Below are 12,639 nucleotides of genomic sequence, written 5' to 3' on the forward strand. Positions count from 1 at the left end.
TATTTGTAGTTTTAAAAAATTATAGTAACTTTTAAATATTTTTAAAAGTTAATTTATATTTATCAAAATTAAAATGTCTATATATTAATAATATTTAAAATTATCCTTAATTAAATTATTGATATCAAATTTTATTTTTGATCAAAATATTTTTTTATTTATATTTATTATGGTAATTTTAAATTTTAAAAATTATTTAACCAAACACAATTATTATTAATAATAACTATTGAAAATTACTTTTAATTTAATTTACCAAACTTTAAAATACTATTTTTAAAAACTAACTTTAATAAACTAATTATAAAAAATAAAAAATTTATCAAATCAAATCTTATACTATACAACTATTGTGAAATGGAAAATTTATTGATATATATATATATATATATATATATTGTCACCGTTATATGAATGGGTAACGTTATAAGATTTAAATATAAATATTTTTTAAACGATGGAATAAGCGTAACTCTTGTTTTATCATTTAAGTACTCTAGTATATCGCTGCATTTAATTTTGATAAATATTTTTTGTAGAAGTCGGATAGATATTTGCAATGAAACAGAAAAAAAAGGAGATACAAATTAGAAAAAGAAATAAACTCACGACTTTGCAAGCCACAACTCAGAACCTCAAGGATAAAAGATCTTTTAGAGTTTATATAGTAATGACTAATAATTGTGCACATAATTTGGTCGTTCCAGCTGCAAACTAATGAATCATTTTCTATCTTTTTTTTTTTTTTTTTCTAACTATAGTCATGATGATTAGGATAAATAAGTAGGCACCAAATGTGAATTAGATAATGACATGCATAATGATGTGTGATAAAAGAGAAACATAGGCCACTATCATGAAATTTATGGGCACTACAAATTCCATGTTGGCGTGATGGCTCTACTATGAGTAGTGCTCGATATTTTTTTTTAATTAATCAAATTATTTTATTTTTAATTTGTAAATTAAATCCTTTCATTATCACCAAGTTAATGCTGTTAACGTACTTAGGATTTTCATTAGTAAATTTATAATACTAAATCCATTAATTTTTAACAAGTTTTTGTTTTGATATTATAAGAAAACTAAATGATATGTTAAAAAAAAGAATGCTAGGGCCAGCAATTTTGGTGATTTGTAGCCATCAAATAGCCATCAATAATAGTTTTAATGGTGTAAAATTAGTGTGAGATTTTATCCAATAACTTACTTTTTTTTGCTAATTACATACTGGCCAGAATTTAACAAAATTGCTGGCCTAGATTTTTCCTTAAAAAAATGAACATGAAGCACAACAATAGGAGTATAACTGTATAAGCACTTAAACCTGCATGGTCAATTCATTTATTGCTAGTCTAACTATTTTTATTATCAACTTATTTATTCGATTTAATAATTAAATTAGTTCTTAAAAAATTATTTGTTCTTTAGATTTGTCTTTACAAAATTTTATTAATTAAATTAGTCATTTAAAGATTATAAATTAATTATTTTTATCTTTCAGTCACTCAATTAATAATTTTTATAAACAATTGATGATATAAAATAATAACTCACATTATATATGACACCTAACATATTTAATTAGATGCTAAATATATAAATATATTTATTAAAATTTATCAATTTACTGTCGTTAAGTTATATTAGAATTAAAGTTTATATAATTGAAAAAATAGACTAAATTGATAAATTTTCATAAACATATTTGTTTAGCATCTAATTAGATATGCTAGATATCATGTATGCCATCAATTAATATTTTATATTATCAATTGTTGATAAAAACTATTAATTAAGTGACAGTCACAGAGACGGACATACGGGACGAGTGGAGGCCTCGGCCCCAACTTTTTTAAAAGAAAAAAATAATAGTAGTAAGTTATTAAGTATGATTTAATTTTTTAAAAATTTTATTTAATATTTAGTCTAGTATAAATAAAAATCCAATTCGACCTAAATATTAATGATTTCTAATATCTAAAAAGTAAGTAATAATATTAAAAAATCTAAAAAAATATTATTACTAATATTTTTTAATTAAATACAAATTTTTCAAATCGCATAAAGTAGATTCTTTTTCTTGTTGTGATCATCATTCTTGATTCATTTGGTATTAATTTTCTTTGTTTCAACTGCTACAACTGAGAGATCTTTTTCAGCTATAAATATTGTGAAGAATAACTCAAAAAGAAAATAAAAGATAGAATTTTTTGCTAGTTGTCTTTTAATTATATTAAAAAAAATTGCTGAAAAATTTAACACAGATTCTATTATCGATGAATTTTATGATACAAAGAATCGACTATTTCGTTAATAAAAAGTACACACATCTTTTGTTATACTTTAAAATATATTTTATATCGGTATATTTTTGTAATACATCTTATATTATATTATTTTTTACATAATTTTTTAATATTATATATGCTATTGACCCCACAATTATATTTTTGGATCCATTCATGGTGATAGAAAAATAAAAATAATTAATTTATAATTTTTAAAAAATTAATTTAATTGATAAAAATTTTCAAAAGACAAATTTAAATAATAACCTTTTTTTCAGAAACTAATATAACCATTAACAATTACTTATTTATCAAGTAAACGCTAATATGTCGTTCTAACATATTTTTCTCCTACTTCTAAAATCATAGTTTATATACATATTAATAGAGGATATTACTGAATTAATAACATTTTGATTGTACACGCATAATATTTAATGATAAAACATCATTGAATACATTTAAAAATTTTTGGTACAAAAATATAACATTTTAAATATTAAAAATGAAAATAAAATTTGACCAAAATATTAGAGAATATTACAATCTCTTACTCTAAAAAAAATTACCAACCAATTAACAATTTTTTAAAATATTATATATATATATATATATATATATATATATATAGACACCCCTCTAGATCCATCTCTAAGTGCCCCTACATGTTATAACTTAGAGGTAGGAATATTTTCGGTACAATTTTGTGAAAAATTTATCCCGTTCAAATATTAATTTTTTTTTTATGGTATAATTGAGATTGAATAATTATTTTTAGATAATTTGATCTAATTTGATCCAATTTTAAGTAATTTGAATTAGATTGGATTTGTAATTTTATAAATTATATATATATATATATATATAAAATAAATTTTAACATAAAATTTTAAATAATCAATAATAATACAATAAGTCTTAATAATATTTTAAAAAGTTAATAATATAATAATAATAAAAATAAAATTATAGATTAGTTAAAATAAATAAATAAAAAAATCTTATCTTTTAATTTATAAAATATTTACTAAATAATAATAATATATGAATAATAAAAAATTAAATGTATAACAAATTAAATATATTATAAGTAAAATTTTAAATATAATAATAAAATAATAACATTATAATACATTACATTGTGCAGATTGAATTAAATTAGATTAATTTTAAATAATAAATATAAAATATGATCTAATTCATAGAATTTGTCAAAAATAAAATTTAGATAAAATCTAAATTAACGCAGTTTTAATCGGTTTAAATTAAATTAAATAAACAGTTTAATTTAAATTAGTTTATATTTAAACACCCTACTGAGAGGAAGAGCAAGGACGGTGATTAATCTTCTATCTCACTTCTGAGACAAGCAAAGTGATTGATGCATGATGTCGAATAGGCTCATAACTCGGATTATAGGAGATTATTATCACATCTACATTCAGCGTGACACTTTTCTCCTCCTGTTTTGTTCTTTCTTTTCAACGTAGAACTTGTGTAATAAATATCATGGAGCATGCGTCCTTGCGCAGTGGTTTATTTATAAATTTCTAAAATTTCAATCTCTTCCCACCTACAATTTTTGTTTTCTTCACAAACAGAAAGATGCGTCTCTTTTTCACGTATGTGTAGTGATGTGAAATGGCTAACATTTTTATTTCATAATTATTGAATGAGAAAAATGTAATTACCTTTTAAAGTTTATTTTATCATCTAACGTATTTCTTACTTGATTTTGTATTCTCAAGAAAATATTTTGAAAAATATTTAAGGTGCTATTACATATCACTCATCTGTAATTTAATACTTATTCTGTTATTCATATATATATTATGAGAAAAGAAAACGCGCCATATTTATTATTATTATTTTTTTTTTTTTACCAAAGATAGGAGACTCGAACCCGCAACCTCTTAATTGAATATGGGGAGACTATGCTATTTGAGCTATTACTCATTGGCCGCCATATTTATTATTTAAGATACGGAAAAAAATGAAGGCATAAAAGTATGCATCGAGTAAAGTAAAAATAAGAGTAAACTACAAAAAATGTATTCGAATTTTGTTATCAACAAAAATAAATGTTCAAAAATATTTTAGAGATTGAATTTTAATGTAATTTTTTGTAAACATAATTAAAAAAATATTTTTATTCTTAAAATTTAATGATTTCTTGTTAAATATATTTTTTGTAAATTTTTTTAATAAAAAATTAATAATATTTTTAGTATATTTTTTTTAACAACCAATAAAATTTGTATATTTTTAATAAAACTCTTTGCAGAACCTCTACTTCAATCTAATTTATTTTTATTACATAAAAGATACGTACATAGTTCCTTCTTATTTATTCTATATATATATTTGGTACATAATTAATATAGAATTGATTATTTGTGATAAGTAGGGAGATGTTGGCCTGAAAGGAAAGAATGAATGAGGGAGAGAGCCTCACTTGGTTTGTTTAATGGTACCAAGTGACCTGCCCCTCTCACTGTCACGTATGTTAGCCCTTCATATTCCACTATCCTTCCACCAACCTGTGCACCATTAACAATTTCACTTATTAGATGATTATGTAAAATATTTTATGCTAAAATATATTAATTTTGTTAAAAAAAATTATAGAGAAATAATATGTATAATAAATAATACGAATAATAGATTAAAAAAATATATTTTAGATTCTTAATTAATTAATTAAATTTTGTATATGTTATATTTGTGATATATAACCGATCCTAAATTCGGATAAAAGAGGAGGGTTGTGTTAGGTTTTCGACAGCCAACATAAAAACTTAGTCGAATCTTTATGACATGGATAAAAGATGTTATTATGTTAAAGTTAGGTCGTTGTCCGAAAGCAACACGCTGTTTGACTCGCATACAATGTCAAATGAGCAAGAGCCACTGCATCGGTGCCAGGATGTAGTGTTAAATGAGTAAGGGTTCCCGCGTTTTCGTGAACGGACGAGGGTAAATAAGCTAGTTCACAAAGAAAAAGGTAAATGTTGGGGCGACAGAATGTTAAAATTTGGGACATAGAACATAGTCACTCTAACAGGAAAATTCATGGAGGTGGTGGATACCATGACAAGGAGGAAGATTAACATCATGTGCCTATAAAAAACAAAATGGGTTGGTGTGAAGGCTAGGGAGTTGGATACTTCCGGGTTAAAACTTTGGTATACGGAAAAGGTGAAGAATAAGAATGGAGTGGGTATTATCGTGGATAAGCAGTGGAAGACGGACGTAGTGGATGTCAAGAGGATGAGAGATCGGATCATCTCTATCAAATTTGGGGTAGAAAGAGGTACTTTTCATGTGATTAGCGCCTATGTATCGCAAGTGGGTTCGAAAGAGCAACACAAGATAAGGTGTTAGGAGAATCTCGAGAGTTTGGTCCAAGACATACCTTCGAAAGATAAGCTTTTCTTAGGAGGAGATTTAAATGGCCATGTTGGGAGATAAGTAACTGGTTATGGAAGTATTCACAGAGGCCATGGTTTTGGAGTGGTCAATACCGAGGGTAAAACTATTTTGGACATTTCCCAAACTTTTGATCTTCTCATCGCAAATACATATTTTAAAAAGAGAGACGAACATCTTATAACCTATAAGAGTGGCATGACAAGCTCTCAAATCGACTTCTTCTTATTGAGGAGAGTCGACCGGAAATTTTACATTAATTGTAAAATTATTTCGGTAGAAAGTTTAACAACACAACATAGGATGCTTGTCATGAATTTTTGCGTTGAGCAAAAATCGAGGAAAAGACATCATACGAAGAACCCAATGACGAGGTGATGGCGAATGAAAGGTGATGAACAAAGAAGCTTCCTAAAACGGGTAGAAGAAGAGGCAAAGTGGGATAGGAACGGAAGCGCGGAGGAGATGTGGAGAGAGATGATAGAAGTTATTAGAAGAATAGGAAAAGAAAGTTTTGGTGAATCTAAAGGGATAGGACCAAAAGACAAGGAGTCCTGATGGTGGAATGCGAGTGTACAAGAAAAGATAAAGACAAAAAGGACGTGCTTGAAAAAGTGGTCTTTGTGCCGCATTGCAGATAATTGGAAAAAATATAAAGCGGCTAAGAAAGAAACAAAAGTGGCTATAAGCGAAGAAAGAACAAGAGCATATGAGGATATCTACCAGTCCTTAGACACGAAAGAAGGAGAAAAAGATATATATAGAATCGTAAAGAGCCGTGAAAGAAGAACGAGAGACTTGGATCAGGTTAAGTGTATAAAAGATAAAGACGGAGAAGTGTTGGCTCAAGAGGAGAAGATCAATGAACGGTAAAAGAGCTACTTTTATAAGTTATTTAATGAAGGACAGAAGACTCTTTTGAGTCTTGGTCGGTTTTATGCACGAGGGGAGAAGATCAAAACTTCGACTACCATCGAAGGATTCGAGACTTCGAAGTAAAAGAGGCTTTAAAGCGGATGAAAAATGGCAGGGCAGTAGGACTCGATAATATCCCAATTGAAGTTTGGAAGGGTTTGGAGAGAAAGGTGTCAGTTGATTAACCAAGCTTTTTAATGAGATTTTAAGGTTTAAAAAGATGCCAGATGAGTGGAAAAAGAGCACCTTGGTACCTATCTACAAGAATAAAAGGGATATACAAAGTTGCGAAAACTATAGAAGGATCAAGATCATGAGTCATACCATGAAGTTATGGGAAAGGGTGATAGAACGGAGGCTGAGACAAGAGACACAAGTAACAGAGAACCAATTTGATTTTATACCAGGCAGATCCACCACTGAAGCGATATACCTGTTAAGAATGATGATGGAGAAGTATCGTAGTAATAAAAAGGATCTACATGTAGTGTTTATTGATTTGGAAAAAGCTTACGATAGGGTGCCAAGGGAGACCTTATGGAAGATTTTAGAAAAGAAGAGAGTAATGATCACATATATTCGTGTAATTAAAGACATGTATGATGGGGTTACAACTAGTGTGAAGACTTAAGGTGGTGTGACAGAGAAATTTTCTATTGGTATAGGATTACATCAGGGATCATCCTTAAGTCTATACTTTTTTACATTAGTCTTGGAGGTACTCACAGATCATATCCAAGAGCCTGTACCATGGTGCATGCTTTTTGCCGATGATATCGTCCTTATGGAAGAATCAATGGACGACCTAAATAAGAAGTTGGAGTTACCCTAGAAATGTATGGTCTGCACATAAGCCGTAGCAAGATGGAATATATGGAATGTAAATTCGGCCTGCAAAGGAAAAACCCTAATATAGAGGTGAATATTGGAGATAACATCCTACGAAATTTGAAAAGTTTTAAGTATCTTGGGTGCATTATACAGGATAATGGAGAGATTGAACAGGATATAAATCATAGGATCCAAGCAAGTTGGTCAAAACGGCGGAGTGCGTTTGGTTTTATATGTGACAAAAAAGTGCCTTTAAAACTTAAAGGTAAATTCTATCGCACTACTATCAGACCAGCTATACTTTATAGTACAGAGTGTTGGGCGGCCAAAGGGGAGCACGAACATAAACTAAATGTGGCAGAGTTGAAGATGTTGAGATGGATGAGTGGTCATACGCGATTGGATAAAATAAGAAATGAAGATATAAGGGAAAGGGTTGGAGTAGCATCTATTGTGGAAAAGATGGTAGAATCGCGACTCAGGTGGTTAGGACATGTGAGAAAAAAATCGACAGAACACCCAGTTAGGAGGGTGAATGAGATGGAAGATGGACAAGGGGTGAAAGGTAGAGGAAGACCTAAGAAGACAATCCATGAGGTGGTCAAATGAGATCTACTTGTAAACGGTCTCTCTATAGACATGATACATGATAGAGCTCAATGGGTGTCGTTTGATTTATGTAGCCGACCCCACCTAGTGAGACAAGGCTTGTTGTTGTTGTTGTTTGTTGTTGTTGTTGTTGTTGTTATTGTTGTTGTATTCTTAATTAATTAATTAATATTAATTTTTGAAATTTCAAAAATAAAGATTCATGTAACTCCATTATCACTCATTCGGTTATTCTATTGTCCGAAATCCACTACTTATCATACATCTTTCATTTCCGGTCCACTACCACAACTCGGTGTCGTCTTCAGAGATAGCCGTCCAAATGCCGCCCTTCTCCCTCACCCCGTTCAGACGTAGCAGAACGCTACTATCCTCCTTTCTCGCAGCCCTGCAGACGCAATGCAGTCGCACTCACCCGTTTTCGTCACCTTTCTGTGCCGTCTCCGTCTCTTCCACTCACGTGTATAGGAGCATTGCCGCCACAGTTGTTGTTTTGCTGTTTTCGCGCCACTCTTCTCTGGCGGCGTTGCTACAGTGTCACATAACCTTCTTATGGAGTTGTTGCGGTGTCGTTGCTGACTGTTGCGCGCGAGTGATGCCATCACGCGCATTCCCCATGCGTGGATGTCTCGCGCTGTCTCGTCACCGTCCTTCCTCCGCTGCCGTGGTTCTCCTCCTCCTCCTTTTCTTCTTCCCTTTTTCGGATGTGGATGTTCATTTAATTTGGATTGGATTTAAGTAGATACAATGAAATTTGTTGGATGTTCACTTTACTAGCTATGTGGATGGTTATTTTCATTCTAAACCAACAGCTTGATAGAAAAGAAGCTTGGCAACATTGAGGCTGGCTAGTGAGGGAGGGACCGATGGCACAATGAAGGTTTGGGGAGGAGGTATACGGCAGTAAAAAGGTTAGAAGGTGAATGATTAAAGTATAAAAGGTGAAAATAAGATTTTTCAGAAAGTAATTTATGATGGACTTTTTTTTTCACATTCTGTGGACCAAAAGTACAATCCATTATTCACATTTTTCACAATTTTCATTGTCTACCTAGCATAATTAATTTTGTTATGTGAATATTTTTATTGTTAATACTATTTTGACACTTTTTTAGAATATTTAAAATTTATTAGAATAATATTTACTGAGAAAAACTTTTTTTTATACTGTACATCTGTACTCTGTACATACTTTGATTTTTGAATTTTTTTTAAATTAAATCAAAATTAAGTTTCAGAAATTAAAAATTGAAAATTAAAACATCAATCAGATCTCCTATCAAAATCCAATAATCATATGAATCAAATGCTAATAAACTGACAAATCAAATTCTCAAAATGATCATGAAACAAAACAAAATTTTCAATTAAATTACTAACAAATCCATAAAACCATAAAACCTTCATTTAAAATCTAATAAACTCAAGATCAAATTCTAACAAATTCACAAATCAAGTTTAAAAAAAAAACCTAATATTAAACAAAAAAAAATCTATAGATTCACTTTGTAAGACTAAACAAGAGATGGTAAAAACTAAAATGTCGTTAAAAAATCAAAACAAAAATCTCCATTTCTTTAACTAAAAAATAATGATAATACACAATATAAAATTTAAAAACCGTTATTATAAAAAAAAAAAATTAAAAACCGTTATATTAGATAAGACTAAGAAATTAAATAAAACCTGATTGTCATGGTACCAATTCTGCCAACTAGACTTTAGAGATAATCCCAGAGCTTCAACCCAATACCGTGTCCCTATCACTGGTATTCTCCCATCTGTGTCTCCACTAAAAAAGAAAATGAAAAAAAGATTTAGATTCATATAGTTTATGATACCCAATTAATCATATATGTTAAAACATAATCATATAATATATCAAATGATAGTTTCATTCCATATGCAATCTATCTTTGTTACCATTATCATTACCTGTAAATCCATATTTTAAGGCCACCCTTGATGAGTTTTGTGTAGATTGGTAGGACCGAAAATACAGAAAAATTGTAACTCCTCAATATGGAATTACTAAAAATGAAATCCAACACATAAAAAAATAATTAGTATTCCATAATAAAATAATTAGAAACAATTAGTGTATACAAATTCAAGTAGCTAGTAGTACTTAATTACTTGCAAACTTTCCATGCTGCATTATTAGTATTTCCTCTAATATTTGCATGAAAAGATGATTGAACATCCACCCTATTGAAATATTCCTCTGCATATGTGGAATAGCATGGATCATAGCCTTCAAAATAAATTCTCATCCTCTTTACTTTATAATTATTATTTCCAATTCTCATCATCTGCAAGAAGCAAAGTTTTATTCATTCATTCATTCATTCTCGTTGCATATAATTAGACAATAAAAAATGCTATATGCACACAAAATCAGCTATCAATTCTCCACAATATATTTATGTATTTTGTATTTCAACATATAATTTATACAGATGATTATATGATCTACCTTTGTGAGTGGTTCCCGGCCATGATTATTGTCCGATGAGTTATTAAGTCGACACGACGGAGCATAAATGTTGTATATGTCAATCTCTGAGTAATCTCGGAAGATTTCATTCATGGCAATGTTACATTCATTAGACCATTCAGATTTCTTAAAATCACAAACTTGTTTTGCTTTGTCATATTGTTGGTCTGATATAACTGCATGGCTCCATGCATATTCCACAAGGCCTTTATTATCATAGTAATCATCAGTTTTTGGATTCCCTACCTGCACAATTAATCATCATATTAAGGTCAGAATTTTCCTAATCCTTTTTTTTAGATATGTTGGAAAGAGATTACTTACAATAAAACCTTTAAGATTAATAAAAGGGTATTTGCTTTTATCTTTGTTCCGATCGAAGACTAGCTCTGCGAGTTGGGGGATATAGTGCCCTGGAAATTATAGATAATAATGTTAATGTTAGTACTAATTAGTGTTAATCAAATAGATAGAGTTCATCATAGTGAAGTTAATAACGAGTAATTAAACACTAACCACCATAGCTTTCTCCAGCTATGAAAAAGTCCCTGGATTTGAATTGTGGGAATTGTTGCAGCCAATTCACCAAGAAATTGTAGGAATCCTCAGCTAATAGTTTCAAGTTTTGTCAAACATGATGAGTTTAACTAATCAGATGAACTTTTCAACTTAAAATTATGGAGAGTGACTTACCCACAAGATTATCCTCTAAAATGGTGAGATAATCAGAAGTTGTATTGCTGTAAGAAAAACCAACTCCAACAGGGGACTCCACAAATAACAAATTTGCTTCTACACAGATTTTCAAAAGAAATACAAATAAAACAAAAAAAAAATTCTGAGTTAGCAAAATAGAGTGATATTTAGAACTTGAGTAGGACTGAGATCACTGTCCACACCAGCGGGTATCCAATCTGCTCTAATTTGGTCAGAACAAGTTGGATATCCGACCCACATTAGGTAGGATTGGATTTGAATTAGTATATTTTATATTTATTTGAGACATTAACGAAAGACAATTTATTTTTTAATATTTTTATCAAATTTTTATCATTATATTTTTTTCTAAATTTTTTCATAAATTAAATTTTTATAATTTGTTTTAATTTACCACCAAACAAAATATAAAAATACTAATTTTTATATCTCTATTTTTTATTTCTTGTTCTCAATGTTTTTGTCAAGTTCTCTTCTCAGAATCAAATGCAATTTTAGTGCACTAAATTAGTAATTCATTTTGCTAATAATATTTAATATTATGAAATATGGAATAAAATTAAGCATACACTAACCTTGATACCAAGAATATGTGTTGAAATGCAGACCATCACCATTTTGGTTGATGATAAGAGGTCCTACCTCAACAACTGCACCATAACCAATGGAGGAACATCCAGGTCCTTCAAATCAAATGCAAAAACATTAAACACATAATATATCTATTACAACCACAAGGGTATTATGGTCTTTATGAACTTACCTCCATTGAGCCAAAGAAGGAGGGGCTTATTGGAAGGTTCAGATTGAGCTTCAAAGAACCAGTAGAAGAGGGCCCTCCCATGATCTTCATTGACAGTGATATAACCTGAGAAGTGTGAAACTGATGGGCTTGAAGGCTGGCCAGGAAGATTTATGACTCTATCATCAGATTCATATGATTCTTCTTTTGCATTTACTTTCAATAGAAGTAATAATAAACATAAGATGTGGAGACACATGATAGTAATAACACTCTTATCTGCACCTAAAATCCACATTGTTCTTTTGGTCCAAAGATTATTGAATTACTATTCTTATAGTGCCATCAACTACAAGTAGCTTTCACTGTAATGCCAAATTGCCAATGCACGCTTGAGAGCAACCTTGGCTGAAAACAATAGGCACTAATAAAATTAAATTAAAGTACTAAGATTTTTAATTTTTTATGCACGACATTTTTTTATGGGTTTAGAGATGTATGTTAAGGTTATTAAAAGTTTTGTATAAAAATGATACAAAACTTAAATTTTTAATGTATTTATTTTTTATTCATTAATAAAATTTTATAAATTTCTATTAATAATAATT

General features: G+C 29.3%; 1 protein-coding gene across 1 annotated transcript; it reads right to left on the reverse strand.

Annotated features, from left to right (window-relative positions):
- Nucleotides 1-4,581: 4,581 nt before the first annotated feature.
- Nucleotides 4,582-12,408, reverse strand: LOC107619421 (serine carboxypeptidase-like 33). The gene is made up of 10 exons (XM_016321706.3): nucleotides 12,053-12,408; nucleotides 11,865-11,972; nucleotides 11,266-11,364; nucleotides 11,089-11,181; nucleotides 10,897-10,985; nucleotides 10,552-10,818; nucleotides 10,212-10,387; nucleotides 10,011-10,106; nucleotides 9,762-9,867; nucleotides 4,582-4,831 (listed from the first exon to the last, which is right to left on the reverse strand). The coding sequence occupies exons 1-10, from the start codon at nucleotides 12,327-12,329 to the stop codon at nucleotides 4,682-4,684; spliced, it is 1,461 nt and encodes a 486-aa protein (XP_016177192.1). The 5' UTR covers nucleotides 12,330-12,408; the 3' UTR covers nucleotides 4,582-4,681.
- Nucleotides 12,409-12,639: the final 231 nt, after the last annotated feature.

This window comes from Arachis ipaensis, chromosome B9, assembly GCF_059453495.1.
Source record: "Arachis ipaensis isolate K30076 ecotype BB chromosome B9, ASM5945349v1, whole genome shotgun sequence".
In the NCBI taxonomy this organism is placed as follows: Eukaryota; Viridiplantae; Streptophyta; class Magnoliopsida; order Fabales; family Fabaceae; genus Arachis; species Arachis ipaensis.